At 37.0% G+C, this 27,800-nt stretch overlaps 1 protein-coding gene across 1 annotated transcript; it reads right to left on the bottom strand.

Annotated features, from left to right (window-relative positions):
• Nucleotides 1-27,713, bottom strand: CGRRF1 (cell growth regulator with ring finger domain 1). Its single transcript, XM_012451015.2, has 6 exons — nt 27,546-27,713; nt 15,846-15,985; nt 8,923-9,100; nt 8,632-8,779; nt 1,619-1,726; nt 1-1,404 (listed from the first exon to the last, which is right to left on the bottom strand). The coding sequence occupies exons 1-6, from the start codon at nt 27,647-27,649 to the stop codon at nt 1,090-1,092; spliced, it is 993 nt and encodes a 330-aa protein (XP_012306438.2). The 5' UTR covers nt 27,650-27,713; the 3' UTR covers nt 1-1,089.
• Between the last annotated feature and the right edge of the window lie 87 nt (nt 27,714-27,800).

Genomic DNA, 27,800 nt, shown 5'->3' with positions numbered 1-27,800 from the left:
TCCCCGAAGTTCACAGTTTATTTGCCATGATCTGCTTTCTTGGTGAGTTAAGGATAATTCTAACTGAAAACATGGAAAGCTCTGATTTATCTTTTCCTTTTAGTCATCTTGGAAAGAGAAGAGGGTGGGATCTTTTTGCCTAACAAGTTTCTCAATTCTTACAAAGACAGAACAATGGATGAACAAAGTAATTTACTATTCAGAAAGATACAGGGTTTATTTGGAATAAAAATACACTAGAAAAAATAGTTATTTGTTTCTTCTAGAGATTTTTCTAGCTCTATAACACGCCTGCCCGCGCCCACCCCCACACCATCCCCACACAGTTTTGGATGGATTTGCTGTGCAGGCGGAAATCTAAGGTAAGGCATTAAAGGTTTTATAGATCTTCCCTGGTAGATCACATTCTGCTAATCTAATCATACTTGACTATCAATTTAATAATTACCCAAAAATGTTATTATCCAAATTTTATATATCTGCCTCCTATAGATAAGTATCATTTTATGATACACTGAAAACAGTCAAGAATTATATTTTGTATTTATGATTTAAGAACCTATACTTAAAAACTATGACTTGTATTTATGTAACTATGATAAGGGACATTAGAAATCAAAAAGATGGTATTTCAGGAAAAGATTTAAAGCAGTTCATTCCAACTCCTTTGTATAAACTGGGGAACACACAATTAATTACTTTAAGTAGAATTAAGTTTTTTCTTAATTGTACTCCAGATTACATCCAAGGTAGGAATCTAAAGACTTTAACCTCCTCAAATATTCAATAAATTGCCTTTCAGAATGATTTTTTCTAATTAATATGATAGGAAATCTAGCTAATAAAAGGCCAAACTCTTACATTCTTCTCGAGTTGAATGAATTTTTATGTATCAACACAGATGGATTCCAATATTCACTAAGCAGAAGGGAATAATTAATTTTTATCATCCATGTACCATAGAAATATGAAGTTAAAATAGAATTTTCATTGATGGTCAATACTGTAGATTCCATGTTATGATGAGTTCCAAGATCATAAATTTCTGCATCTTTAATAGAAAGTGTACTTTTCAGTGTTACAACGTCTTCAAAAAGTCTTCAGTTTATCTTGCTCTTTTTGACTGCAAAGTGCAAAAGATTCCTGAACAAACTGCCTGCACATTGGGCACTGCTGAAAATACTTCACACAGCCATCACACAGGCATGTGTGTCTGCACGGTAAGAGCACCCAGTTCACAGTCCCATTCTGGCAAACAACACAGTCCTTGCTGTTCTCCTCCGATGGCTCAACTTCACTTTCAGAGAGTCCCGCCTTTTCCAACAAACTTCTGTCTGTGTTTTTTTCTTCTGAAGAGGAATTGTTGGAGGGAGTGAAATTATTATTTGCAGACATGAAAAGTTGCTGAAAATCAAAGAAATAAGTTTAAAGATTATTATAAATAACAATTACTCTTTAGAACTGGGGGTCATAAAAGCTGCTCAACATTTATGAGCTAGCAAATCCAATTGCAAAGGACAGTCATCTTCTGTAACTACTAACTGAAAAAAAAATCATCTCTTCATAAATGGCCATTCTTTGATACTCTGTAAACAAAAGACTACAAAGTACAACTTACCTTAAGATCATGAAATTGACCTTGAGCCAAGAGTAAATATTGATACAATATTCTGCAGGATAGTTTATAAGTCCTATCAGGAATATGAATTACTGATACCATGGAAATCTAAAATAAAAATTGAACACTGGTCAGTACTTGAAATCTTATATTATTTCACAAATATGTGAAAAATGCTTTTCAACTGCTTCTAGATACTTTTTCTTCTGCTAAAAAAAAAAAATGCTTCACCAAAATAAAAAAGGCTGATAAACTGGAAAATTTATATTAATCTGTATAAATCATAGTCACTGCAGAGGAATCACTTACTGACATCTGGCAGGGTTATTTTAATTGTATTCAAATTTACAAATTTAATGTGATCACAATGGACAAAGGAATCTTTGAGAGGACTAAAGAGTGAAATGAAGGAGAGGAATTAAAGTCAATATTAAACAGTCTTTTTAGAAGCTTGGATATAAGGGGACCAGAGAAAACGCTTTTGTTTAGAGAGCTACATGCACAGACTCTAAAATTCTGAAATGGAAAAATGAACACAAAAGAACAGCTAGGAAAATACTGAAAAGAGAGAGCTTTGAGGGGGACTAGCCCCATTAGATAATAAAACATACTCCAAAACCTTTAAAATTAAAACAGTATGAACTGGCACATGAATATACAGATGGATGAAGCAGCAAAAACAGTCCAGAAACAGACCTAATTATGTATTAAAATATCATAAAGGTGTCATCTCAAATCAGCAAAGAGTTTTTTTAATAAACAGTATTGGGACAACCATATAGCTATTTGGAAAAATATCTAATTAGATGCATTCCTCATACTGTATATAAGAATAAACTCCAGACACATAGGAGATCTTAATGTAAAACATAAAACTGTAGCAAGTACTAGAAGAAAATGAATAAATTCCATTTTAGTCTCAGTGTAAGGGAAGACATTAACTATGACTTAAAACCCAGAAAAAAATACACTTGACTATATAATAATTAAAAATATACATGACAAAAAGCACCATAAAAAAGTCAAAACATATGACAAACCAGAATAAATATTCACAAGGTATGTCACAGATTAAAGGTTAATATTCCTAATTTATGAAGAACTGAAGACAAATGGTCAAACTTCTATAGAAAAATGGGCAAAAGACATGAACAGACAATTCATAAAAAGATATAAACATGGGCCTTGACCATATTAAAAGACGTTTAATTAAAATTAATACAGCGCTTATTGTTCACTCATCAGACTGACAAAAATTCAAAAGCTTGTCAATGCATTGTACGGAAATGTACTCTCATATATTACTAGTGGAAATGGTTTTTTACAAAAAGGTACAATTCCAATGGCAGTATCTAACAAAACAACATGCATTTATACTTCAACCATACAATCCCAACAATATTAAGAAATGTATATATGTATTATTCAGCATAAGATTATTTGTTACTGCAGCATACTGGAGACTACCTGAATGTCCAAGCAGAGGAGACTGGCTGAATAACTATGGAATATGCACAGCATACACAGTGCAGTGCTACGCAGCTGTTAAAACAAAAACAAAAACAAAAAACTGAAGACAATCTCTGCTAACTGGTGTGCGGTAAATTCCAGATTTTCTGAAATGAAAAAAAGCAAAGTACAAAAGAGCATGTGTAGCAAAGAAAATGTGCTATCTTTTGTGTAACAAAAAAGGGAGGATAAATCAGAACACAAGTATCTCCAAGGACTGGCGTATGTGGGAACGGAGTGGAAGGGATATGGAGGAAAACAACATGAGCATATTTCTTTATATGGTTTTCCGACTTTTGAGAGAACCAATCCAAGTAATCTACAGATACAATTTGACTACAAACCCTCAGTCTTGGCAGGAAGCAGAGAAAGGGCAGTTTGAGCACCAAAATAATTAAATTCAGTCATGAATTATAAAACACTGGGGAAAAATTCATGAGGCCACAGAGACAACAGATAAGCAAACAAACAAATGGGAGAGAAAGGAAGTCTCTTGCTTGTTGTAGAATGCCAAGAACTGACTGGAGGGAGGGCTAGAGTTGGAAAATAATTATTTTGCAACCATCACAGTAAAGATAAAATCTGGCAAGAATCATCAATGGATGTTATATCTAGGCAAAAAGAAAACTTTTAATAAAAAGCAGGATATTTACACGATCTTACAGTGCCTCCTCACAGACCAAGGGAGAGAAAAAAGCAGAACAGTGGAGAAATCAGACAACACCTTGACTAAGAGATCGAAATCAACATGACTAATTAGAGAAAAGAACACTGCATGCTTCTAGTGGTGGCACTCTGAAAAGGACACATCACCACCCGGGCAGCTCACTGGCTGCAGATGCATAACTCTGATCTGATCCTAAGAAAAATTAGACAAACAAAATAAGAATGTTTTAATTTGCAAAAAGGGTGTGTGTGTGTATGTGTGTGTGTGTGAGACTATACCCTTCAAAAATGCTCATGTCAGAGTATGGAAATTTTCCAGACTAAAGATACATGACAAATAGGGTGTGTGTGTGTGTGACTATACCCTTCAAAACTGCTCATGTCAGAGTATGGAAATTTTTCACATTAAAGGAGACTAAAGATACATGACAAATACAAAATCTGGCTCTAGACTAGAACCTGAACTGGAGAAGAAAAATTGGTTGTGTATTAGATGAAATACTGTATCAATGTTAAATTTATAAAGCAGATGACTATACTGTGTTTATACAAGAATGCATCCTTATTATTAGGAAATGCACAATGAAGTGTTTAGGGATAAAAGAATTATCATGTATCCAACTTATTCTCAAATCATTCATTTAAAATATACATACGCTATACTTAAAAATATATACGATCATATACATGTATATGCATAAACATACAAGCAGGCTGGGTGTGGTGGCTCATGCCTGTAATCCCAGCCCTTTGGGAGATCACAGCAGAAGGATGGCTTGGGCTCAGGAATTTGAGACTAGCCAGGGCAACACAGTAAGACCCTGTCATTACAAAAAATAAATTTTTTAAAAATGTAGCCTGGCACAGTGGTGCATTCCTGTAGTTCTGGCTACTCAGGAGGCTGAGGCAGGAGGATCACTTGAGCTCAGGAGGTTGAAGCTGCCATGAGTGAGCTATGACTGTGCCAACTGCATTCCAGCCTGGCAATAGAGCAAGACCCTACCTTAATCAATCAATCAATACATACATACATAAATGGGAGAACGATAATGCAAAGGACAGAAATGTTAACAATAGGTGATCCAGGTACAGGGTATATGGGTGCTCTTTTACTTTTTAATTTTTGCAACTTTTTGAAATTATGTACAAATAAAAAGTTTTAAAACCCTACACTGGTTGTAAAAACACAATATTCTTTACAAGTTTATAAAGATTTATTAATTTAGTAATGGCATCAGAGGCTTTTAATACTAAATAAAAATGAGGGGATTAGTGGAAAACAGTAGTTATCACTTCATACTAACAATTTTGTCGGTCAGGCACAGTGGCTCATGCCTGTAATCCCAGCACTTTGGAAGGCCAAGGCAGGTGGATCGTGAGGTCAGAAATTCAAGACCAGCCTGGCCAACATGGTGAAACCCCATCTCTACTAAAAATACAAAAATTAGTCAGTGTGGTGGCCCGCACCTGTAGTCCCAGCTAGTCAGGAGGCTGAGGCAGGATAACTGCTTGAACCCGGGAGGCAGAGGTTGCAGTGTGCCAAGATCACGCCACTGCACTCCAACATGGGCAACAGAACAAGACTCTGTCTCAAAAAGAAAAATTGTCATTTAATATTAAAAGCCTCTGAAGTTATTATCATACTAATTATATGTGTAGTTGTGGGTATATATTTGATATGGAAAAAATATTTGAATATACTATTAAATGAAAGCAGGTCACAAAATAGTACAAAATGTATAATTTTATCTTTAAAAAAATTACAAAGATTTGGAAAGATACAGACAAATATTCACAGTGGGTATTTTTGGATTATAAAATACAGATTATTACACTTCTCTGCTTTTGTCTTAAATTTCTATACTTCCTAATTTTTTTTCATTCCACAAATGTATTATCTGAACAATACAGAAAAAAAGCCAATGTAATTAAGTAAAACGAAACAAATTTAAAGTCAAAATTTCATAGTAACAATTCCTGCTTTCCTTTTTCTTAACCTAAAACAACAAACTGGTTCCTAACTATACTACCTAAATATAATTCTTTGCTGTTAAAATAAACATATTTTATTAATAATTAAAAAAATATATAGTCCCTGACCCACAGATAAAATACTGAAAAACCACACATGATAAAGAAACAGGAAATGTTTCATTTGCTTTTAAAATTATACAGAGAACATTAATACAAAATATACCAATAAATATATTTGAGAGCCAATATTATCCTCCAATCTGAGAAATAAGAGACAGAGAGAAGTGAGAATTAACAGGAAAAAAGGAGGGAGCCCACAGAGGAGAATAAAAGACATTCAAAAGGACCCAGACATGGAGACATATACAAAGCACAAGAGAAGATGGCTGTTAACCCTTGGGAGACACTCAGGCTCCCCTGTGGGAACAAGCCTCCCACAAGTACAGCTGGACCAGCATGATCAGGGACCTGACAGCAAACCCTTCTCTAGCCTACAAGGCCACTGAACTGAAAACACACACAAAAAATGGTTAAAATGGTAAGCTTTATGTTATACATATTTTACCACACAGATACACAATCACTCCGTTTGGACAGAGGAAGAAAGTTATACAAAGAAAAGAAAAAAAAAAAAGACCCTCAGCACCTACAGTAGATAGAGAGCACTATTAGTGAAGGGAAAAGGAATCCAATGGGGCAGCTGGGAGGGAAAATGACTGCGTCTGATCTTTTTGTGTTGAACCAAAGGAAAAAAGAGAACAGAACCCAAGAAACTTAGAAGAGATGGGGCACAGAGTGGGGAGAGAAGGGCTTCCTTGCGCAAGTAGGCAGGGTCAAGAACAAAGAGGCTGGAAATATAAGACACCAACTTAACAGGTTTTATTTATCTCTAACTGAAAAGGAGGGAAGGGAGGGAGGAAGCCAGAAGGCCTCTCATGCACACTAAGGTGCATGCAATGTACAACTAAGGTGTTTGGCTGTCAAGCTCTATGAGGCTCATTAACATTGCCTAGTATGACTTTTTTTTTTAATTTACCAAAATTTTATTGAACCCCTATTGTGTCGTAGGCACTGTACTAGGTTCTGGAAATACACTACTGCAGGTATGACTTTTGTATTTTGTATTTTTATTGTATATATTTAAGGTATACAACAGGATGTTTTGATATACATATACCTAGTGAAATGGTTACTATAATCAAGCAAATTAACACATTCATCATCTCCCATAGTTACTTCCCCTTTTTTTTGCATGTGGCTATAGCACCAAAAATCCCAAAAGCAATATCATATTAACTACAGTCCTTATGGTGTACATTAGCTCTCTAGACCTGTTCATCTTATGTATCTGCAACTCTGTATCTTGTGACCTACATATCCCCATATCCTTCCCCTCCGCTCCCCATGACTTGGAAAAAATAAGCTGACCTCAGCTCAATGGAACTTCAGTTTGAAAAGATTAAAAACCAAAAAACCAGATGATTAACTGCAAATGAGTAGGGTCTAGATTTCCCAAAGAGTCTGCATCTTCCAAAGCTCAGTGTACACTTGTTACAGGAAGATATTCCTGCAAAAAAAAAACCCTCAAAAAACAAAAAATGCTCAGAGTCAAGCCCTTGTTCCATCTCTTACTGCCTGAATGACTGGGATTTTCTTGACTCTGTTTCAGTCTGTAAAAGGAGGATATTTGCCCTGTCCTAACAAACCAGGTTGTTGGAAGGAAAAAATAAGTTAATGATGTGAACATACTTTGCATATTATGAAGTATCACAAAACAATGTTACCATATATTTAAAAATGAATAAGCTATACTAAACACTTCAGAAAAGTAGTCAATTGTGTGTGAGGACATTTTTACCATGATACAACTTCATTAGAAGTTTATTTCGTGTGTAAGTTTCTATTATACTCAGAGGCATGTCAAAGTTTCAGTCCTCTTAGATCTCTAAGATACTTTTAACTTCGTAATAGGAATCAATTACCAGACTGAAAAAATAATTAGCACATAATAATTACTACAATTACTGAAAACACAGGGGCCAGATATATAAGATACAGGTGTAGCAGGGGCTTTGATGGAAACAAGGTGACTGCAAGCAGGCAACTAAAAAAGAAAAAAAAAAAGAGTGGATACTATCTTAAAATTGAGCACTTTAGATCATTATTATGCTTATTTATTCAGTGCTAAAAATGTTCAGAATAAATATGCTTCCCAACAGACTGTTTCTATATAGCAAATATAGAATGATAAATTTAACTTAATTCAGAATGATATTAACAGAATACAGAATGATAAAATTAACTTAATTCACCATTATATATCTTTCATTTTCTAAATAAAGTCATATTACTGTAATCCATAAGGTAAAAATGAGTCATACTCTGAAGGTACTGTTACACATATAAAAACCAAATAGGTGTATACTCCATTTTTCATTTTTTTTTTTTTTTGAGACAGAGTCTGGCTCTGTCGCCCAGGCTGGAGTGCAATGGCACAATATTGGCTCACTGCAACCTCCAACTCCTGGGTTCAAGCAATTCTCTGCCTGAGCCTCCCAAGTAGCTGGGATTATAGGCGCCCACCACTGCACCTGGCTAATTTTTGTATTTTTAGTAGAGACAGTGTTTCACCATGTTGGCAAGGCTGGTCTTGAACTGACCTCATGATCCATCTGCCTTGGCCTCCCAAAGTGCTGGGATTACAGGTGAGCCACTGCACCCAGCCTCATTTTTCAAGAAAAAAGTTTCTAGGCCAAATGTACAGCCTCAGAAATTAAAATAAAACTTTTTCTACTTATCAAATAATGAAGAACCACCATTCAAATCATTTAAAGGTAAAGCTTTCAAATTTTTCAATTACTTACAATATCATAAATTTCACGGTTATCCTCATCAGCTAAGGTCAACAGCGCTACCAATGGATAGCGAGATCTGGGCACTGTACCAAAGTCTTCAATTTTAGTATCTCTTGGTAACTGGCAATATATTTCTTCTTTGCTATCCTTTTTAATGCTTTTTGAAAATGTAAAGGTAAATTGCCACTATAACCATAAGAACAAAAATATACCAAAAATGATCAATAACAAGTTAGCAACACTTTATCCATAAGAAGTCTAATTTTCATGTGCTAATGGGTCTATCAGATAAAAGGATACAAATACTGTTCCTGATAGAGATATTCACTATACAGAGCATCTTCTAATGCTTGGGGAGTGCTTATTCTGAAGCAATAAACATGCTTCTGCAGAGCTTCATATAATTTTTGAACACTGCATCCCCAGTAGCATGTAAGGAGGCTATCTTCAAGGCAATCTGTTGTCAAGGTTATGCCAGCTGTAAAAGACAAAGGAGAAAGAATGAAAATTATTTAATGTAACTTCTAATACAATCATACAGGGTGAGTAACAAAAGCTTCCTTTTGGATCCTGGCCAGACTGATGGCAGTTAGAAGGACTTGTTAAAGGGTATGCAGCTATAAATGAAGGAACTGGCCTATATAATAAGAGATATAAAAGCTCAATGTCTACACATTTGTTGAGAGCTATCAATAAACAATTAAACAATTTCTTGATATTTATATATTTAAGCTTGGAAACTGTCAATTTTCTTTTTTGGTGACTCTAAGACATCTCCCATCTAGACTTTTAACACTAAAATACAGTTCACTATTGATAACCTACCATTCACATAGTGTGTATAATCCTAATGATAAGAAACAGTGCAGCGGAATAGACCTGTCTTCTAAAGTGGATGTGTACAACCTATAGGGTCCACAACAGGATCACTGTTGTAAGAAAAACATTGAAAAGAAATTGAGCTTTACTAACATTAATATATACATTTACGACATTAACATACAGGCTTATCACAGACTTCATGTCCCATGTAATATGCAAAATACCCTGAGGAAAGAGTGGGGATTCCAAAACATAAAGAGTTTAACAGTGATATCTTCATTCAGTTATTCACTTGCAACTTAAAAAAAGATATTATAATTTGAGTAGACCTGATTAAATGGATTTGTAAATTGAAAGTAGACATGAAATTATATAGTTTTATTTAACACTTATATAGGACTTACTTTGTGTCACCTATGCGATTCCCCCCTCCAAGTGGTATTTGTAACAATAACACATTCAAGGGGGTAGCAACATCCAGTGTTTCATACTGCTGGGGGGTGCAAACTGCAGTGGTGCAAACTGTAACATGTAGTACTCCTTGGCACTGATATGCTGACTAGACCAAAAGGGAGTGGTTCTGGTCACTGTTCCTTGCTCAACAGCCTTGGTATCCGATTCTGGCTCTCCTAACCTGCCAGCAATTCTACAGGCTACCCAATATCCTTTTATTGAAGTTGTTTCTGTTGCTTACTAATAGGAATTCTGATTGATATATTACCTATTTTTTAAAATTTGATCAAGAGTATACATTAGAAGAAGATACACAATTACAAGCAGATGCTCCACAGGATACCAAAAACTGATTTTTCCAGTTTTATTCTCAGTATTTAGTAGTATGTACAGAGTCTGAGATTACAAGTAGCATTGATACATGGCCATTCTAATCATACTTAAGCAAAAATTTTAATTGGTAGGAATTTTGCATAGATAATTGGAGCAGACTTTGATTTCAAATTTTTATGATTCCAATCATTGGGTATTTATTAAAGAATGGAAAATTCCATTTGATATTAAATAGCGGAAGGAAATCATTTTATTTACACATACATAAACATATGTAGGACATATACACACACATATAAAATCACACATATTTCTCCCTGTGTCACTGTAGTACCACACAACACGAGGCAGAAGAAAAACATTGGAGGTAGACAGGAAAGGAAAAAATAGAAAAATGCATATTTTAAAATGTGGAAAAAGAAAAAAGAAACACAAAATAATTTATTATTGCATTACTAGCAAAAATGTGAAAAGATATATATGTAAGGCTACTCATTATAGCATTAGTTATCATAGCAAAATGCTGGAATAAACCCAAATGTCCATCAGTGAGGAGTAAATGAATAAAATACAGTACTCTACAATGAAGTACTAAGAAGCTATTAAAAATGAATTGAGGCATATCAAAATATCTGCACATACTATTACTAAATGATCTTCAGAATATTTTATTAAATTACAAAAAGCAAGCTAGAGAAAATTAAATACATATGTTACTGTTTATCTCACAAGAATGGATACCCATATATGTGTTTGTTTATATTATAAAGGAACAGGCCAGGCATGGTGTTTCATGCTTGTAATTCCAGCACTTTGGGAGGCTAAGATGGGCGGATTGCCTGAGCCCAGGAGTTTGAGACCAGCTTGGGCCAACATGGCGAAACCATGTCTCTACAAATAATACAAAAATTAGCTGGGCATGGTGGCATGCACCTGTGGTCCCAGCTTTTGGGAGGCTGACGTGGGAAGATCACAGCTGCAGTCAGCTGTGATCATGCCACTACACTCGAGCTGGGGTGACAGAGTGAGACCCTGCCTCAAAAAAAAAAACCAAAAAAAAAACAAGAAAAACCCCCACAACAACAATGGCAGGATAAGCCTTTTAAAACTTAAGATACAATTTACAGAACATATAAAACTACCCTGTTTATTTGCTTTGTAAGAAGAGAAAAAAGCCAGAGTCCCAGAGATTCAGAGCTGCTTAAAAGACTTGTTTATTGACTTTGTATACTTAAGTAAAGTGGGAAGAGTGTCAGAGACCTTTGACAACTGGAGATTGATCAGATTTTAAAATGTCTCTGAAATTAATTAATTAAAATAAACTACAGAATCTATAAAATTATACTCTTTATAATCTTTCACAAACTTGTCTATTACATAAACCGAGGGGAGAATGTAATGATTTCCACTATCTGAAGATAGTTCCAGCACCCCTATCAAAACTATGCTCCCTTTACTTTTTCCACTTCTTTTGCAAAGAGTTTCATGTATTTTTTTGTCTTCTAAAGCTCAGTACATACACAACATCATTTTAAGATCAATAGCATTAACAGAATTGGGGGCATAGCTGTAAACCAGAAAATTCAGAATCGAAATAAGTGAAGCAGCATGAGTATGGCGTCTCTCAAAGTGTCTTTAGCAAGACTAGCTACAACAGGCAAAAAAAGCAGAATGTAAGAGACAGCCTTGCAAAAAAGTGAAAAAATAAGGACTGTAGAAAATGTGCTAAGCCACTAAAAAAGGAGAAACAATGGGGCAGAAAAGCTACAAACCTTCTTGAAGAAGGATCCTGTGAGAGTAGTAATAAAACAAGGAGACCATTCATGAGGATAATAAAGCCAGAGCATTAAGAGATGAAAGTTTCAGGTTGTAGGGAACAGAGGTTCACAAACACCTCCAAACATGCCATGTATGCTGTGTATTTTTCCTAACCCTTTTGCTTTAATGTTAGCTCTTACCAGGGTGAATAAGCTAAAATATAAGGAAGCTATTTACAAAAGACAGCAGAATTCCTGAATCAAATTAATTCAACTCAACTAATATATACCAAGTACCTAACTTTCAATTTCATTAAAGACTCTATATTGCAGACATGGAAATGCAAATTCAAATATATCATTACATAATAAAAATAAAAATAACCCCAACAACCCACCCCTAGTAAACAGAACTAAATGATTAAGATTAAAATGGATTCTCTGGTTTTCTTCCTTTTTTTTAAATTACACATTTTAAAATATAAATAAAAAGCATGTGTGTCTTTTTGTTTTTTGAGACAGGGTCTTGCTCTGGAGGGCAGTGGTGTGATCTTGGCTCACTGAAGCCTCAACCTCCCAGACTTAAGCAATCCTCCAGCCTAAGCCTCCCAAGTAGCTGGCACTAACAGGCATGCACCACCAGACCCAGCTAATTTTGATACTTTTAGTAGAGATGAGGTTTCATCATGTTGGCCAGGCTGGTCTTAAACTCCTGGACTCAAAGATCTGCCCGCCTCAGCCTCCCAGAGTAAAGATTTGTAAACTATCTACACTTCGAATGAAATAACTTTTTACAATGTCACAAATATTGTTAGAATATTATTTCAGTGTTCTGTGTAGACATCTTTAATGACACCCACTTTTACATAGTTTAAACAAATGAATTTTACACTGCTAAGTATAACTCCTATCAAAATCCTTCTCTTTATTTCCCCATAGGAGAAAAACAGTAAATGATATGCATTGGTATTTTCAAAATTAAATTATTTCAGTAGTCATGCTGTGCATCCACACATTTGAAGAATTTTTCATGACTTCAGTAATGCTACTGTTGGTTAGCACGTAGTGTGCAGGCATAGCTAAGAGGGCTATTTACTGGCTATCTTTTCATTTGCCTCAAACACTTGCACGGCTGGCTCTATTTGTGACCATTTCTGCCTGAAAAGCAGATTGATGGATTTCCTCACATTTTGTTGCTCACAAGTGCCCTGTGTTTTGCTCACAATGTATCAGTTCTTCTTAGTTTTTCAGTGTATTTTCAGACTTGTGGAAATGTACTGCAGGAAGGAAGGCCTTGCAGCTGGTAGATTTTTCACTGTGGGTCCTGCTCAAGAGCCAGATGTGACACTGTAGCAGGTTCTGGTCTATGGCCACAGAGGTGGGAGGTTATTAAACCACCAGTATTCTGTACACTTTATTTTTTATCTGATTTTATTTTTTGAGACAGAGTCCCAGGCTGAAGTGAAGTAGTATGATCACGGCTTACTGCAACGTGGACCTCCTGGACTCAAGCGATCCTCCCTATTCTTTCCCCTGAGTAGCTGGGTATACACTTTAATCAGGCTTAGCACAACCTATCTTTAACACAAATTGGTTTTCTCTGTGTCATATCTTAAAATTTGGTTTTGCCAAGTGAAAAATGTCAGCATGAATTGTTATCTATCATAGGGATGGAGCAGGGAGAGGGGTGGCCGAGATCCTAGTTTACATCATTCATAGGATAACAGTATTTACAGCTAAAGAGGATGAGTAAGAAATTTTGTACTTTTGGGGGCCACGCATGGTGGCTCACGCCTGTAATCCCAGCATATGAGCCTAGGGCAGAAGGACTGCTTGAGGCCAGGAGTTTGAGACCAGCCTGGGTAACAGAGCAAGACTCCATCTCTATAAATTTTTTTTTTTTTAATTAGCTAGGCATGGTAGTACACACCTGTAGTCCCAGCTACTGAGGAGGCTGAGGCAGGAGGACCACTTGAGCCCAGGATGTTGAGGCTGCAGTGACCTATGATCACCCTACTGTATTCCAGCCTGGGTGGAAGACCAAGATCCTGTCTCAAAAAAAAAAAAAAAAAAAGGCCATGTATTTTTCCTTACAAATCAAGATTTACTTAAGGCTGATGATCCATATTGACTAAGTAAACTGATTTTTGACCAGTTACTAGATTCTGAGAGTTAGAGGCAGGAGGGATGAATAGACAAGAATGGTCCACAGAAGCAAGGGAGCAGTATGTTGCAAAGGAAGGTCTACTCTGTAAAATACTACAAAGAGAGCAAAAACTCAGGCCTGAAAGCCTCCCACTGGATTTGATGACTGCTGGGAGTCGAAAGCGCAGGGCAGAAGTAGTAATTAGTGACCTCAGAGAAAGTCATTTCAGTAGAGGGATACAGGGAAAAGTCAGACTGCACTGCACTGAGTAAAAAAGAAGCAGGGTAAGAGGAGAAGGCAAATGCAAACAGCTTCTAAGAAGCTAGCTGTGAGGGGGAGAAGAGAAATAGGGCAGTATCTTGAATAGGATGAAAAGCAGAGAAAGATCTGGTTTATTTGTTTTCAAGAAACCTGGAATGTAAGCAAGTATACAAGGTGACAGGTCTCAGCCCAGAAAAAAGCTACAGAGCTGTATCTAAAACTACCTATTCTTTATCTCTATTGAACTGTCACAAAACCAGTTCAAAGTCCGAAAGTTCAAAACTGAATTCATTACCTCTCTTCCAAAACTTGCTATTCTTTCTGTACTCCTCATTTTTGCAACAGGATCTGGCTATGGACAACCCACAGGAAGAACCTGAGTCTTCTCAGACTCCTCTCTTACCTGCCCCATCCTATCCTTTAGCCATAACTGACTGTTTCTTTAATGTATCACTCCATTTCTCACCCGAGAGGTAAACACCTACTTATCTTTCAATATTCTACTCAAAAAAAAAAAAAGGAAGGAAGAAAAATAATAAGAGACTCAGCATACTCTTTTTTATGAAGGCTTTTCTGAATATGCCTCTTCACCTTAACAAATTTAACCATCTCTCTCTTTACAATTCTAAGGTTTCCTAAATGGTCCTGCAGACAACTTATTTTTCCAAGCAAGCACAAAAGCAATCAACTGCCATCTGTTACCTACCATCTACAAAATAACATGTTATATCAAAATAATTTATACCAAAATACCACAGTTTCAGATTAAAAGACAATTGTTCTGGCTGGGCACAATGGCTCACTCACGCTTGTAATCTCAGCACTTTGGGAGGCCGAGGCAGGCGGATCATCTGAGGTTAGGAGTTTGAGACCAGCCTGGTCAACATGGTGAAACCCCATCTCTACTAAATATACAAAAATTAGCTGGGAGTGGTGGTGCACACCTACAATCCCAGCGACTCAGGAGGCTGAGACAGGAGAATCACTTGAACTAGGGAGACGAAGGTTGATTGTGCCATTGCACTCCAGCCTGGATGACAGAGTAAGACTGTCTCAAAAAAAAAAAAAAAGGCAATTGTTCTTCAAAAGGTTAGCAACCTTACATTAACTGTATTTAGACATAACACATCATTTCTCACTTGACTACAGACCAATAAAAATGGCACAGTGTCCTAACAGACTTCACCATTAACACCTGTAATACTTCATTCTGCTCCTTCATATACACATCTACCTTTGTTTACTAGGTGATAAATTCTTCAGATGCAAAGTGTTTCAATTCTTAATCTTTGTATCTATAATACACAGTACAGCCCTGGAACAAAATAGTTGCTTAATAAATGTTTGTTAAAAGACTAATGAAGGGAAAAAAATAGAGAAAGAAAATAAAAGGGCTTAAAAAAAAAAGAGCGCAAGCAATGAGAGAAAATCTTTGGAAAATAGCTACAAACTTGTAATTGAAGCTGAAGATGGATTAGTGATCTCTAAGCCAAAAGGATTCTTGACTTGTCTCATTTGCTTTTTGAAAACTCTTGTGCTGAAGTGGGTCTCTTCCGAATTTCTCAGAATTACTGGAACATCCCAACCAAACCTAAAAAAAGGTAAAAAATATTATTTTAACAAATGTTGAAACTTTATGTTACATGTAAAAATCTGTTGTGCCTCATTAGCTATTCCTTTCAGCATTAAGTGTCAGAAAAAGAGGTTAAATCTCTCAATTTACATTATTTTATGAAATTAATCTAGAACTAAGGGAGATTAGAGATCCCACCCAACTGCAAAACAGTTGGCCCTCTGTGTCAACCAACTGCACATCACAAATATTTGGGGGCAGGGGGGAAGAATAAAAAATAACGATAACAAATAATACACATTCAAAACCAATACAGTATAACAACTACACAGCATTTACACTGTATTAGGTATAAGTAATCTAGAGATTATTTAGAGTATACAGAAGGATGTGTGTAGGTTATATGCAAATACTATGTAATTTGTGTACTGGCTCATGCCTATAATCCTAGAATATGGGGGGGTGCAGATCCTAGAATCAATTCTCCTCGGATATAAAGGAAGGACTATGTATTGTTCAGCTGGCTGAATCAACATATTCTTGAAAACAAAGAGTTCTATTGTTAATACTTTTGATAACACCGAAGGAATATGGAGATTATAAATTATACTTAATACAACAGCAAACACATGATGAACTTAATGAATTTTTTTAAATGTGAAAAACAAATATATATTCAAGAGGCAAACTATTTAATATGATTTATGGGACAACAGAACTTTTATTTTTTTGGAGTTGGAGTTTCACTCTTGTTGCCCAGGCTGGAGTGCAATGGCGTGATCTCGGCTCACTGCAACCTCCACCTCCCAGGATTTACAGGCGCATGCCCCCATGCCCAGCTAATTTTTGTATTTTTAGTACAGAGTGGGTTTCGCCATGTGGACCAGGTTGGTCTCAAACTTTTGACCTCAGATGATCTGCCTGCCTCAGTCTCCCAAAGTGCTAGGATTACAGGCATGAGCCACCACGCCTGGCTGAGACAACAGAACTTTTAAAACACCAACTATAGCTCTTCATTTATATATCTTCTATTTTTAAATTTCATGTAAAAATGTAGACTCTGACAATGCACACAGAACAGAATTAAAAGGAAAAAGAAAGGGGCTAAACTCAATTCTTAGTAAAATTAAAGAACAGCTAGTTTACTCAACTTACATAAAATAATTTAAAATTAACATATACCAGTTAAACTTGGAGACTTCAGCTTAAGATGGCACAGTCAGGGTCCTATTTGACGCACTCCCTTCTCTCCAAACATTCATCAGTGATAGATTAAAAAATAAAAAGAAAAATAAAAAAGACCCCACAGATACCTGAGTCCCATATGCTTTAAACAAAAAGACAAAGACCCCACTGAAATGAGTAAACAAATTCTGGCATATTTAAACAAAAGAATAGAAGTACTCAGTACTGAAAAGGAATAACTGATTGCTACCCCCAAATGGATAAATTTCAGAAACATCATCCAATTCAAAAGAAGCCTTATGCGAAAGAATACATGCTGTATGATTCTCTAATATGAAATTCTAGAGCAGGCACAACAAATCTATGGTAGAAATAAAAATGAGAACAAAAGTTGCTTCTGGCAGTACAAGAGTAGGAAGTAACTTTCCCTGACTGGGAAAGAGCGTAAGAAAATTGATGGGAATTCTCAGTATCTTGACAGAGGCTTAAGTTGTGTAGATGATGTGTTTGATAACATTTGGTAAATGTTTCACTTAAGATTTGTACATCTTACATGTAAATGTTACTTCAAAACAACTATAAATGAAAACAAATATTGAACTCTAGTCAGTAATATGTAACATTTTAGAACTTACAGTGAAGTTCTAAAATCATTAAATAAGATAGACCAATGTGTGGATAAAAGAGTGGATTAATGTGGACAGATATGTAATAAAACAATTACAGTACAATGCTGATGGCAGAATCTAAGTGACGGGCAAATGTGTGTTAACTGTATAATTCTTTCTAGTATTCTGTATGTTTGAAAATTTTTATAATAAAATGCTGGGAAAAAGTCATACCTGGGTTTAAAGGCAAATACCTTTATGGATCTAAAAAAGTAAAGAAACATAAAGGAATGAGTAAGGCTATGCCATGGTTTCATGGTTCTCGGTCTGGCAGCAGACAGTGGTAACCAAGCCTTCACGTATTAAGGAGATCAGTATAGGTAGTCCACTCCAGAAAAGGGCTAGAGCCAGATTCATAACTTGGAACCAGGAGCTGGATTAGGTCAGTATCAACACAGGCAGGCAGAACTGTCGTTTAAGACTTGGTCCTAGGCTGGGTGCACTGGCTTATGCCTATAATCCCAGAACTTTGGGAGGCTAAAGAGGGAGGAATGCTTGAGCCCAGGAGTTCGACACCAGCCTGTGCAACAACAGCGAGACCCCATCTCTACAAAAAAACAGAAATTCAGCCAGATATGGTGGTGTACATCTGTGGTCCCAGCTACTTGGGAGGCTGAGGTGGAAGGATCACTTGAGCCTGGGAGGTCAAGACTGCAGTAAGCAGAGATTGTGCTACTGCCCTCCAGCCTGGGCAACATAGAGAGATCCTGCCTCAAAAAAAGAAAAAAGAAAAAACAAACAAACAAAAAGGCCAGGCATGTCAGCTCATGCCTGTAATCCCAGCACTTTGGGAGGCTGAGGAGGGTGAATCACCTGAGGTTAGGAGTTCAAGACCAGCCTGACCAACAAGGACAAACCCTGTCTCTACTAAAAATACAAAAAATTAGCCAGGTGTGGTGGCACATGCCTGTAATCCCTGCTACCCGGGAGGCTGAGGCAGAAGAATTGCTTGAATCCGGGAGGCAGAGGTTGCAGTGAGCCAAGATCATGCCATTACACTCCAGCTTGGGCAACAAGAATGAAAGTCCATCTCAAAAAAACCAAACCAAAACAAAACACTTAGTCCTAGACTGGAGGTCTAGGAATCTGGGCATAAATAACTACAAAACGTTTCTGCAATCTATCCATCTGACAAAGGTCTAATATCCAGAGTCTACAAGGAACTTAAACAAATTTACAAGAAAAAAACAACCCATTAAAATGTGGGCAAAGGACATGAACAGATGCTTCTCAAAAGAAGACATTCATACAGTCAACAAGCATATAAAAAACATCTCAATATCACTGATATCAGAGAAATTCAAATCAAAACCACAATGAGAGATACCATCTCATGCCAATCAGAATGGCGATTATTGAAAAATCCAGAAACAACAGATGATGGCAAACTTGTGAAGAAAATGAAACACTTTTGCACTGTTGGTGGGAGGCCTAGAGGCAGAAATACCATTTTACCCAGCAATCCCATTACTGAGTCCTATTACTGAGTAATCCTATTACTGAGTATATACCCAAAGGAATATAAATCATTCTATTATAAAGATAGATGCATGCATACATTCATTGCAGCACTATTCACAACAGCAAAGGCATGGAATCAATCCAAATGCCCATCAGTGAGAAACTGGATAAAGAAAATGTGGTACATATATACCACGGAATACTATGCAGCCATAAAAAGGAACAAGATCATGTCCTTTGCAGAAACACAGATGAAGCTAGAAGCCGTTATCCTCAGCAAACTAACACAGGAACAGAGAACCAAACGTTACATGTTCTCTCTTAAAAGTAGGAGCTGAACAATGAGAACACATGGACACATGGCGGGGAAACAACACAGAGTGGGGCCTGTCAGCGTAGGAGTTGGATAAGGAACAGCATCAGGAAGAATAGCTCATGGATGCTGGGCTTAATACCAAGGTGATTGGTTGATCTGTGCAGCAAACCACCATGGCACACATTTACCTATATGTAACCAACCTGCACATCCTGCACATGCAACCCAGAACTTAAAAGTTAAAGGAAAAATATAAAAATAAAAATAAAATAAAATATTCAACTAATAATAATAACTGTAAAGTGGATAAACAGTGAGGACGAGAACAAAGGGAGAAAAATAACAAAACAAAATAAATCTACTAAAATTTAGGTTGAAAACTAAAGTTTCAAAAACATAACACTGAGAGATAACCAATAAAATTAACAAATGAAATAAAAGTTCACTTTTGATGAATCTGATTTTATAAAAGTTAGGTAAGGCTGCTCTGGTCCTGCCTAACAAAGCTGAAAAGCAAGCCTCTAGCAGACTAAACTATTTCTGAGTAACTTAACTGTGACCCAGAATAAAGCCCAAGAATATTTATAGGAATACAAAAATATCCAGCAGCTAATAAGGTAAAATTCACAATGTATAGCATCTGATAAAAAAAAATTAACAGGCATGCAAAGAAACAGGAAAATATTACCCACAATGAGGAGAAAAACTCTATTAAAATAGATCCAGAAATCATATAGATACTTGAATTAGTAGACAAGAATAAAAAAATAGCTCTCAGAACTATATTCCATATGTTTAAGAAGAAAAGGAATGACTGCACATATGATATAGAGGCATGGAAGATATTTAAAAGTCCCAAACATAACGTTTTAGATAAAAAAATACACAGATTAACACCAGATTAGATACTGCACAATAAAAGATTAGTAATCTTGAAGACAACATAATAGAAAGTACTGAAAATGAAACACAGAAAGGAAAAAGGCTGAACAAAAATAAATAAAGCATCAGTAAGCCAACGGACAACTTTTAAGCAGTCATGTAACTGAAGTCTGAACCTATCGCTCAAGTTTGCAGAGGACAGATAAAGTATTTGAAAACATAATGACTAAAACCTTCCCCAAAATACTGAAAACTATAAAAACCTACAGACCCAAGAATCTCAATGAACTCCAAGCACAAGAAACAAAGAAAATTACCTAAGGCAAATAATAATCAAATTGCTTAAAACCTGTAATAAAGAGAAAATACTAAGAAAAAGAAAAAAGATACACTACAGTTGCTAAAGAAAAAGAAAAAAGATACACTACACAAAGAGAAACAAAGATAAAAATGAGAGTAGCTTTTTAATATTAATAAGAAATAATGAAAGGCAGACTATCTTTAAAGAACTAAAAGGAAAACAAAATCTTATCGATCAACGCTGGGCACAGTCGCTCCCACCTATAATTCCAGCACTTTGGGAGGCCGAGGTGGGAAGGAGGGCAGACTGCCTGAGCTCAGGAGTTCAAGACCAGTCTGGCTAACATGGCAAAACCCTGTCTCTACTAAAGATACAAAAATTAGCTGGGCGTGGTGGCATGCACCTGTAATCCCAGCTAGTTAGGAGGCCGAGGCACAAGAATCCCTTGAATCTAGAAGGCAGAGGTTCTAGTGGGCCAAGATTGTGTCACTGCACTCAAACCTGAGTAACAGAGCCAGACTGTCTGGGAAAAAAAAAAAAAAAAGAAAGAAAGAAAAAAATCTTGTTAATCTAGAATTCTATACCTCTGTTTTTCCAAAGCAAAATAAAGATTTTTCAAACATAACAAAAAGCTAAAAGAATTCATCACCAACAGACTTGCACAACAAGAAAAATTAAAGTATGCCTTGGGAAGAAGAAAAATGATACCAAAAAAAAAAATCTGGATTGATACAAAGAAATAAATAGCAGTGAAATGGTAACTCCATCAGGAATTGATGCTTTTCCTATATCTCTTTAAAACATTACTTGAAGGTAGATGGTGATAAGTTAGAGGTATATTATAAACTTTAAAGGAGCCACTAAAAAAAAAGTTATTGCTAATAAACCAACAAAGAAGGTAAAATAAAATCACATAAATTATTTAACTAATGCAAATGAGGGCTGAACAAAAGGGAAAAAAAAAAAAGCAGACAAGTAAAATAAGAGGGGAAAAGAAACAAAGAATAGACAAAACAAACAAAAAATGAATAGCAAGATGGTGGAATTAAATCTAACCACATCAATAATCACATAAATGTAAATGTTTTAAACTCCTTAATTAAAAGGCAAAGATTATTGGATTGGATAAAAACATGAGACCCAGCTATATTGTACATACAAGAAACCTACTTTAAATAAAAAGACAAAAATAGTTTACAAGTAAAAGGATGAAAAAAGATGTATCTGCTAACACTAATCAAAAGAAAGCTGAAGTGGCTACATCAATACTAGACAAAGTAGATCTCAGAGCAAAGACTATTACCAGGATCAAAGAGGTCCATTTCATAGTGATAAACGGGTCAATTCATCATGCAGACAAAATATTCCTAAATGTCTATGTACCTATTGATAGAATTTCAAAATACAAAGCAAAAACTGATACAACTGCCAAGAGAAACAGACAAATCTACAATTATAGTCAGAAATTCTAATAATCCCCACCACTTCAATAATTGGCAGGTTCAAGATACAGAAAATCACTAAGAACATCAAAAACTTGAATAACACTATCAACCAATTTGACTTAATTGACACTTATAAAGCATCTCACCCAGCAATAGCAGAATATATATTATTTTTAAGTGCACTAGGACATTTACCAAAAGAGATAATATATTTGGTTTATAAAACAAGTCTCAATAAATTTACAAGATGTCAAATCATAAAAAAGTATGTTCTCTAACCACAATGGAATCAAATTATAAATCAATAACAGAGATATATTTAAAATTTCCAAATATTTGGAAATTAAATAACAAACTTCTAAATAACTTGGAGATCAGGAAAAAAATCAAAAGGGAATTATTTGAAATTATGACCTGAATAAAAATGAAGACATATGTGTCAGAATGTGTGGAATACTGATAAAGCCGTATTTACAGGGAAATTAAAAGACACTAAACATTTCTGTTCCATCTTCTGGAACAGAAAACCAAATACGGCATGTTTTCATTTATAAGTGGGAGCTAAATGATGAAAACTCATGAACCCAAAGAAGGGAACAACAGACACTGGGATCTACCTGAGGGTGGAGGTAGGGAGGAGGAAGAGAAGCAGAAAAGATAACAATTGGGGCCAGGAGTGGTGGTTCACACCTGTAATCCCAACACTTTGAAAAGCCAAGGCGGGCAATCACCTGAGGTTGGGAGTTTGAGACCAGCCTGACCAATATGGGGAAACCCCGTCTCTACTAAAAATATAAAAAATTAGCAGGGCATGGTGGTAAATGCCTGTAAGCCCAGCTACTCAGGAGGCTGAGTCAGGAGAATCGCTTGAACCCAGGAGGCTGAGGTTGCAGTGAGCTGAGATCGCGCCACTGCACTCGAGCCTGGGCAACAAAAGCAAAACTCTGCCTTAAAAAAAAAAAAGATAACTTTAGGGAGGATTAATACCTGGGTGATGAAATGATCTGTACAACAAAACCATGACACAAGTTTACCTATGTAACAAACCTTCACATGTACCTCTAAACTTAAAATAAATGTTTAAAAACAAAAACAGAAATCTCAACCTTATAAAATACAGGCCACCAATGAGTCCAAATTTCAATCAACCAAACAAGTATGAGTTAACACTTTAGATGCAGAATTTCTTGAGAATATACCCAGATCAATCAATATGATCTGATCTAGTGTTACATTCTATTCTTTGGCTTAACAAATTTGCAATCCATCCTCACATATATTCCCAGGATTCCACAGATATAAATTAGCAAAATTTTGCAATTCTTTTCAAGGATGAACTACTTCTAATCAGATCAGATTGTGTCCCTATACTACACAACATGCAGAGATCTGGGCCTCAAGACAAGATAATAGAGGTAGGTCTTAAGTGTGGATAGCCCTTTGCAAAGCAACTGTCCTAGGGGAGGTTATTACAGGATCTTCAAGCAAGAAAAGGCTAATTTTCTCACACATGGAAAGTAAGCAGCTTCTGTCAACAATGGATGCTCAGAGTGACTGGAGTTTTTTTCAAGATTCTCAACTCTGTCCATGTTTACCTAGATTGTCCCCATTCCAAGTCTCAGGGTTCCACTTCTTTCCTATAAATATTCTACATGAGACACCAACAAAAGCCAGGTAATTCTATTACTAGTGTAATTAAAACTGTGTTTAGGCACCCGCCACCATGCCCAGCTAATTTTTGTATTTTTAGGAGAGATGGGGTTTCACCATGTTGGCCAGGCTGGTCTTGAACCCCTGACCTCAAAGATCTGCCCGTCCTGGCCTCCCAAAGTGCTGGGATTACAGGCAGAGAGCCAAGACCGCACCACTGCTCCAGCCTGGGCAACACAACAAGACTCTGTCTCAAAAACAAAATAAATAAAATAAAACTATGTTCAATTTTTAGCAAGACAAAATAAAGTGCTTTAGAGCCACAGAAACTTTCTGATTCTCTAAGACTTGACCAATCTAACAGTTTGAAGACCTGACTTTGTCATTTTCTTTCTGTTAGTGCTCCGGTGAACACAGAAGCCCCCATCTCTTTTCTCCCTCAGTCCCTGTAGTCACCATTACTGCCATAACAGGCAAGCCCTTTAGCCACTTGGTCCTCCAGCACACTGCTTCAGAAATAATTTTATCACAACCAACCAAATATAATAATTTGATTGTGATGCCACTATATGTGGTGGGTTACTAGATTATTTTCCACTGGCAAATAGCTAAAGAAATTACCAAATCGACCCCCAAATTCTATCTTTGAAGGTTTTCTCACCAGAGTCTCTTTCTTAGTGACAATTTACCAGTCGCAGTCCATGCAGGAGTCTGAAACTGCATCTGTTATTTTAACAAAGAGATTTTATTTTTTAAGTGATCAGCATCAACAAAGAGAAATTTTAATATGAATAATGTTAACCATATGTTGAATAACTTAAAAGGCAAACAAAGGACACTGAGTCGCTACTTATTTGATAAGAAGTAGCAACAGCAGGAAGCAGCTATCACTCCTAGGACAAGGGAACAGAGAAAAGAGAATAAAGAAAATTATATAGTTTAGAACTTTGGAGAAGAGACTATGGAGCTCAGGACTCAGATCTGAGGAAAGGATACTGGTAGCTTTAAGGGAGTGCATATGGGACCAACTATTAATGCCAGAGGGAGGAACTATTGTGGCAACTGAAAGACAAGAAAAGAAATCAACAGAAAGCAGCAAGTCTCTTCATCCCTTCCAGCCTTCCAGTCTCCCTCCCTTGTTGGCAAAGCCCAATAAGTAGTCAGCTTGCAAAGAAGAAATGTAGTTTAGAGTTCTGCCCTAGATTCACAAGGCAGAGGGTGGTATGAAGCTGAGGTCAACAGCTTAATAAGCTGCAGTCAAGAGGAGGCTGGGAGTAGTTACTGAGTCATGGTCCCTGATTATTTGAAACTGTTAAAGGGTGTAAATGCCCTTTTGGGTGTCTTTGTGCTCAGTGCCTGGCAGAAGCTATCAGAGCTCACAGAAACCATCACATGGTGAAAAATACTATACTTCCAGTTGCATGCCTCTTTGCTATTGCTATTGGGATTCCAATAATCAGATGCCTCTGTTCTTTCTCCACTACCACACAGTGCAGGTGGACATGGTAAACAGTGGAAAGAAGCAAATGGTGAAAAACTCAGAGCAGTACTAAGGGGAAAACCATGACAGAGAAAGCACATGACCAATAGGGATGGTATTATGCGAAGTTAAAACAAAACAAAACAATGAGAAGGGTGAAAAACGTGTATTAACTAGTTTGCCCTTCTGACTGGGGTACTATTAGAAAGATGTTTTTATGAGATCTACATGGTGTCCAAGTTTTCATCATTTCTAGTCCATAAATACGTGGCCTTGGCTTAAGTTTGCAAATAAACATAGTAAAAAGCTTATCTACATGGGCAAAGCTAACTCATATGGAGAGAACGGCTGGGTTAGGCTCAAGGTTACTGGTTAGACCTAAATCAGGATGAAAGTGACTGGCATTTAAATGGTCTTCTGGCCTCAGCAGTGCTTAGCCCAGACTTCCAAACGTTCTACGACTCCATGGGCTTCCCCTCTTGTAAAAGTCTTACCCAAATGGGGTGATTTGGCAGTTACTAAATTTTCAAACCAAGTGTTAAAGCTGGCAGAGCCAGGATTTGAAACTGTCTGACTCCAAAGTCTGTCTGTTAACCACTACAAACATAAGGCTCCTGCCTACCCTCTTCCCAATACTAAAGATTGGTATCTAAGATATCTAATTAGTTGGCCTATTTAAAATAAAAATTAAAGCACATAAGGCAATTATCAACTAGTTACTATTTTCCTTAGTGGAGGAAAATTATGTTTCATTAAGAGAATAACACTAACATTATAGTCATTTAAAAATCTTGTGTTAAGACTGCTTTTCTCACATGGGCAACACCTTAATTCCAATGACAAACTTTCATGTAATGAACAATAGCAATAAAATCTGATGGGTCAAGAATAACCAATTGTGTAAGATTGGTCTTTGTTTTCCAATCTTATTCTCACATACAGGTAATTTGTATTTCCAATCCTCACCCACATACAAGGCAAGGAATTCTAGGCTCTATTGCTGGTAGGGTGAGGAGCAATGTGGAAATGTCAAAACTTTGGTCGCTTCCTAAAGATGGCATATATTTTCGTAAACTGACAAGGGCCTGTGTTCTTTAAGGCAATCAAATATATGGAACCAAAGGCTATTTTAAAACTCGTTTTACACAGCCTTCTTTATTCACTAACATGTTCTCCTCTGCCTCTCTGCTCATGCCCAGGCTGCCTTCTCTGAAATGCCTCTTCTTCCCTACTAGATACATTTGACTCCATTTATTTTTCAAAATACTAATTCTCCGAAATCCAGCTCATGTCTCTCTCTTCAACAGAGTCTTCTCTGACCTCTTCAGACTATGGCTGTTATCCACTTAGAATTGCTGTTTGATCTTTTTGTAACAATTATCTTCTCAAAGGGACTCTGGAGGCTGTGGCCTAGAAAAACTGTTGCGGGCTAGTAACATGGTTTCAGCTCGCTATTATTTACAAGGCTTGTCTAAACATGATACAACAGCATCTCCTCAAGTGAGAAATTGAACCGCTAGGCTAGAAGAACTGCTCAGCGGTTATCTAACAGTTCATTCTCCTTGTCTCCAATAGGCAACTGTCCTGTTCTCAGTCTCTTCCAGCTCTAAAATTATGATTTTACAATTCTATCGACTTCAATAGTACTTCAAAAGGTGTGGAATCTACATAGAAACCATTAAACTCTCAAATGGTAACAGTTCAGTTACAAGTTACGCTGAAAGATCTGAGGCTAAGGGCTCCATTCAGGTCTGAATCGCAACTATGAACCTCGCTCACTGTCCATCCAGTCTGTGCACTGTAGCACAGGTGACCGACTCATTCTAAACACACAGCAGGCCCGAATCCAGGGCAGAAGCCAAACGGAGAAGCACTTTTTCCCAACACCGAGACCAAGCCCTTCCTGGCTGCTTTATCGCCTAGAAACAAAGCTGAGTAAAACACCCCAATCTGGTACCACCCCAAGGTGCCCCAAGTGACGCGGACCAAACGGTGATGCTGGGCAGTGACGCAGGTGCAGCGTCCACCTTGTTTTCCTCCCAGAGAAAGTCGGAGTCCTCGGCACCGGGGGACAGCGGATCCCCGACGTCCTCAGGCCCGCGGCCCTCTGGCTCCTGTGTCCCCTGCAGTTCGTGGCGACCCCACTCCAGGAGTGTCCGCCCCTTCGTCTCTCACTCCCAGGACACTTACCATCCCAGTACCAGGCCGGTGGTCACGATGAAGCAGGTAAAGACCACCGCGATGTAGAAAAGCGGCGAGTATTCATAGAGGGTTACCAGAAACACCGCAGCCATCAGGATCTCGCTCTGGGCTGAGCCCGGCTCCAGCCGCGTAGCCCAGCCCAGCCCAGCCCAGCTGATCCCAGCCCGCCCGGCCAGGCTAAAAGTCGCTACGGTGCCCCGGAGCGGACAAACTTTGTAGATCCGCACTAGCCTGGGGTTCTCG

The sequence above is a fragment of the Aotus nancymaae genome, unplaced genomic scaffold (assembly GCF_030222135.1).
Source record: "Aotus nancymaae isolate 86718 unplaced genomic scaffold, 86718_ANA_hifiasm-v0.15.2.pri h1tg000062l, whole genome shotgun sequence".
NCBI lineage: Eukaryota > Metazoa > Chordata > Mammalia > Primates > Aotidae > Aotus > Aotus nancymaae.
This window is presented reverse-complemented; position numbering and strand designations above follow the sequence as displayed.

Bases quoted from the DNA above. Each gene is read 5' to 3' on its own strand.
- CGRRF1 (XM_012451015.2), bottom strand. From the start codon at position 27,649: ATGGCTGCGGTGTTTCTGGTAACCCTCTATGAATACTCGCCGCTTTTC. The intron at 8,780-8,922 runs GTATCCTTTTAT...ATTTTCAAAAAG, and splicing joins CTCTATCAGGAACAGTATTT to CATTAAAAAGGATAGCAAAG. The intron at 1,405-1,618 runs GTAAGTTGTACT...TTTGATTTTCAG, and splicing joins GTCAATTTCATGATCTTAAG to CAACTTTTCATGTCTGCAAA.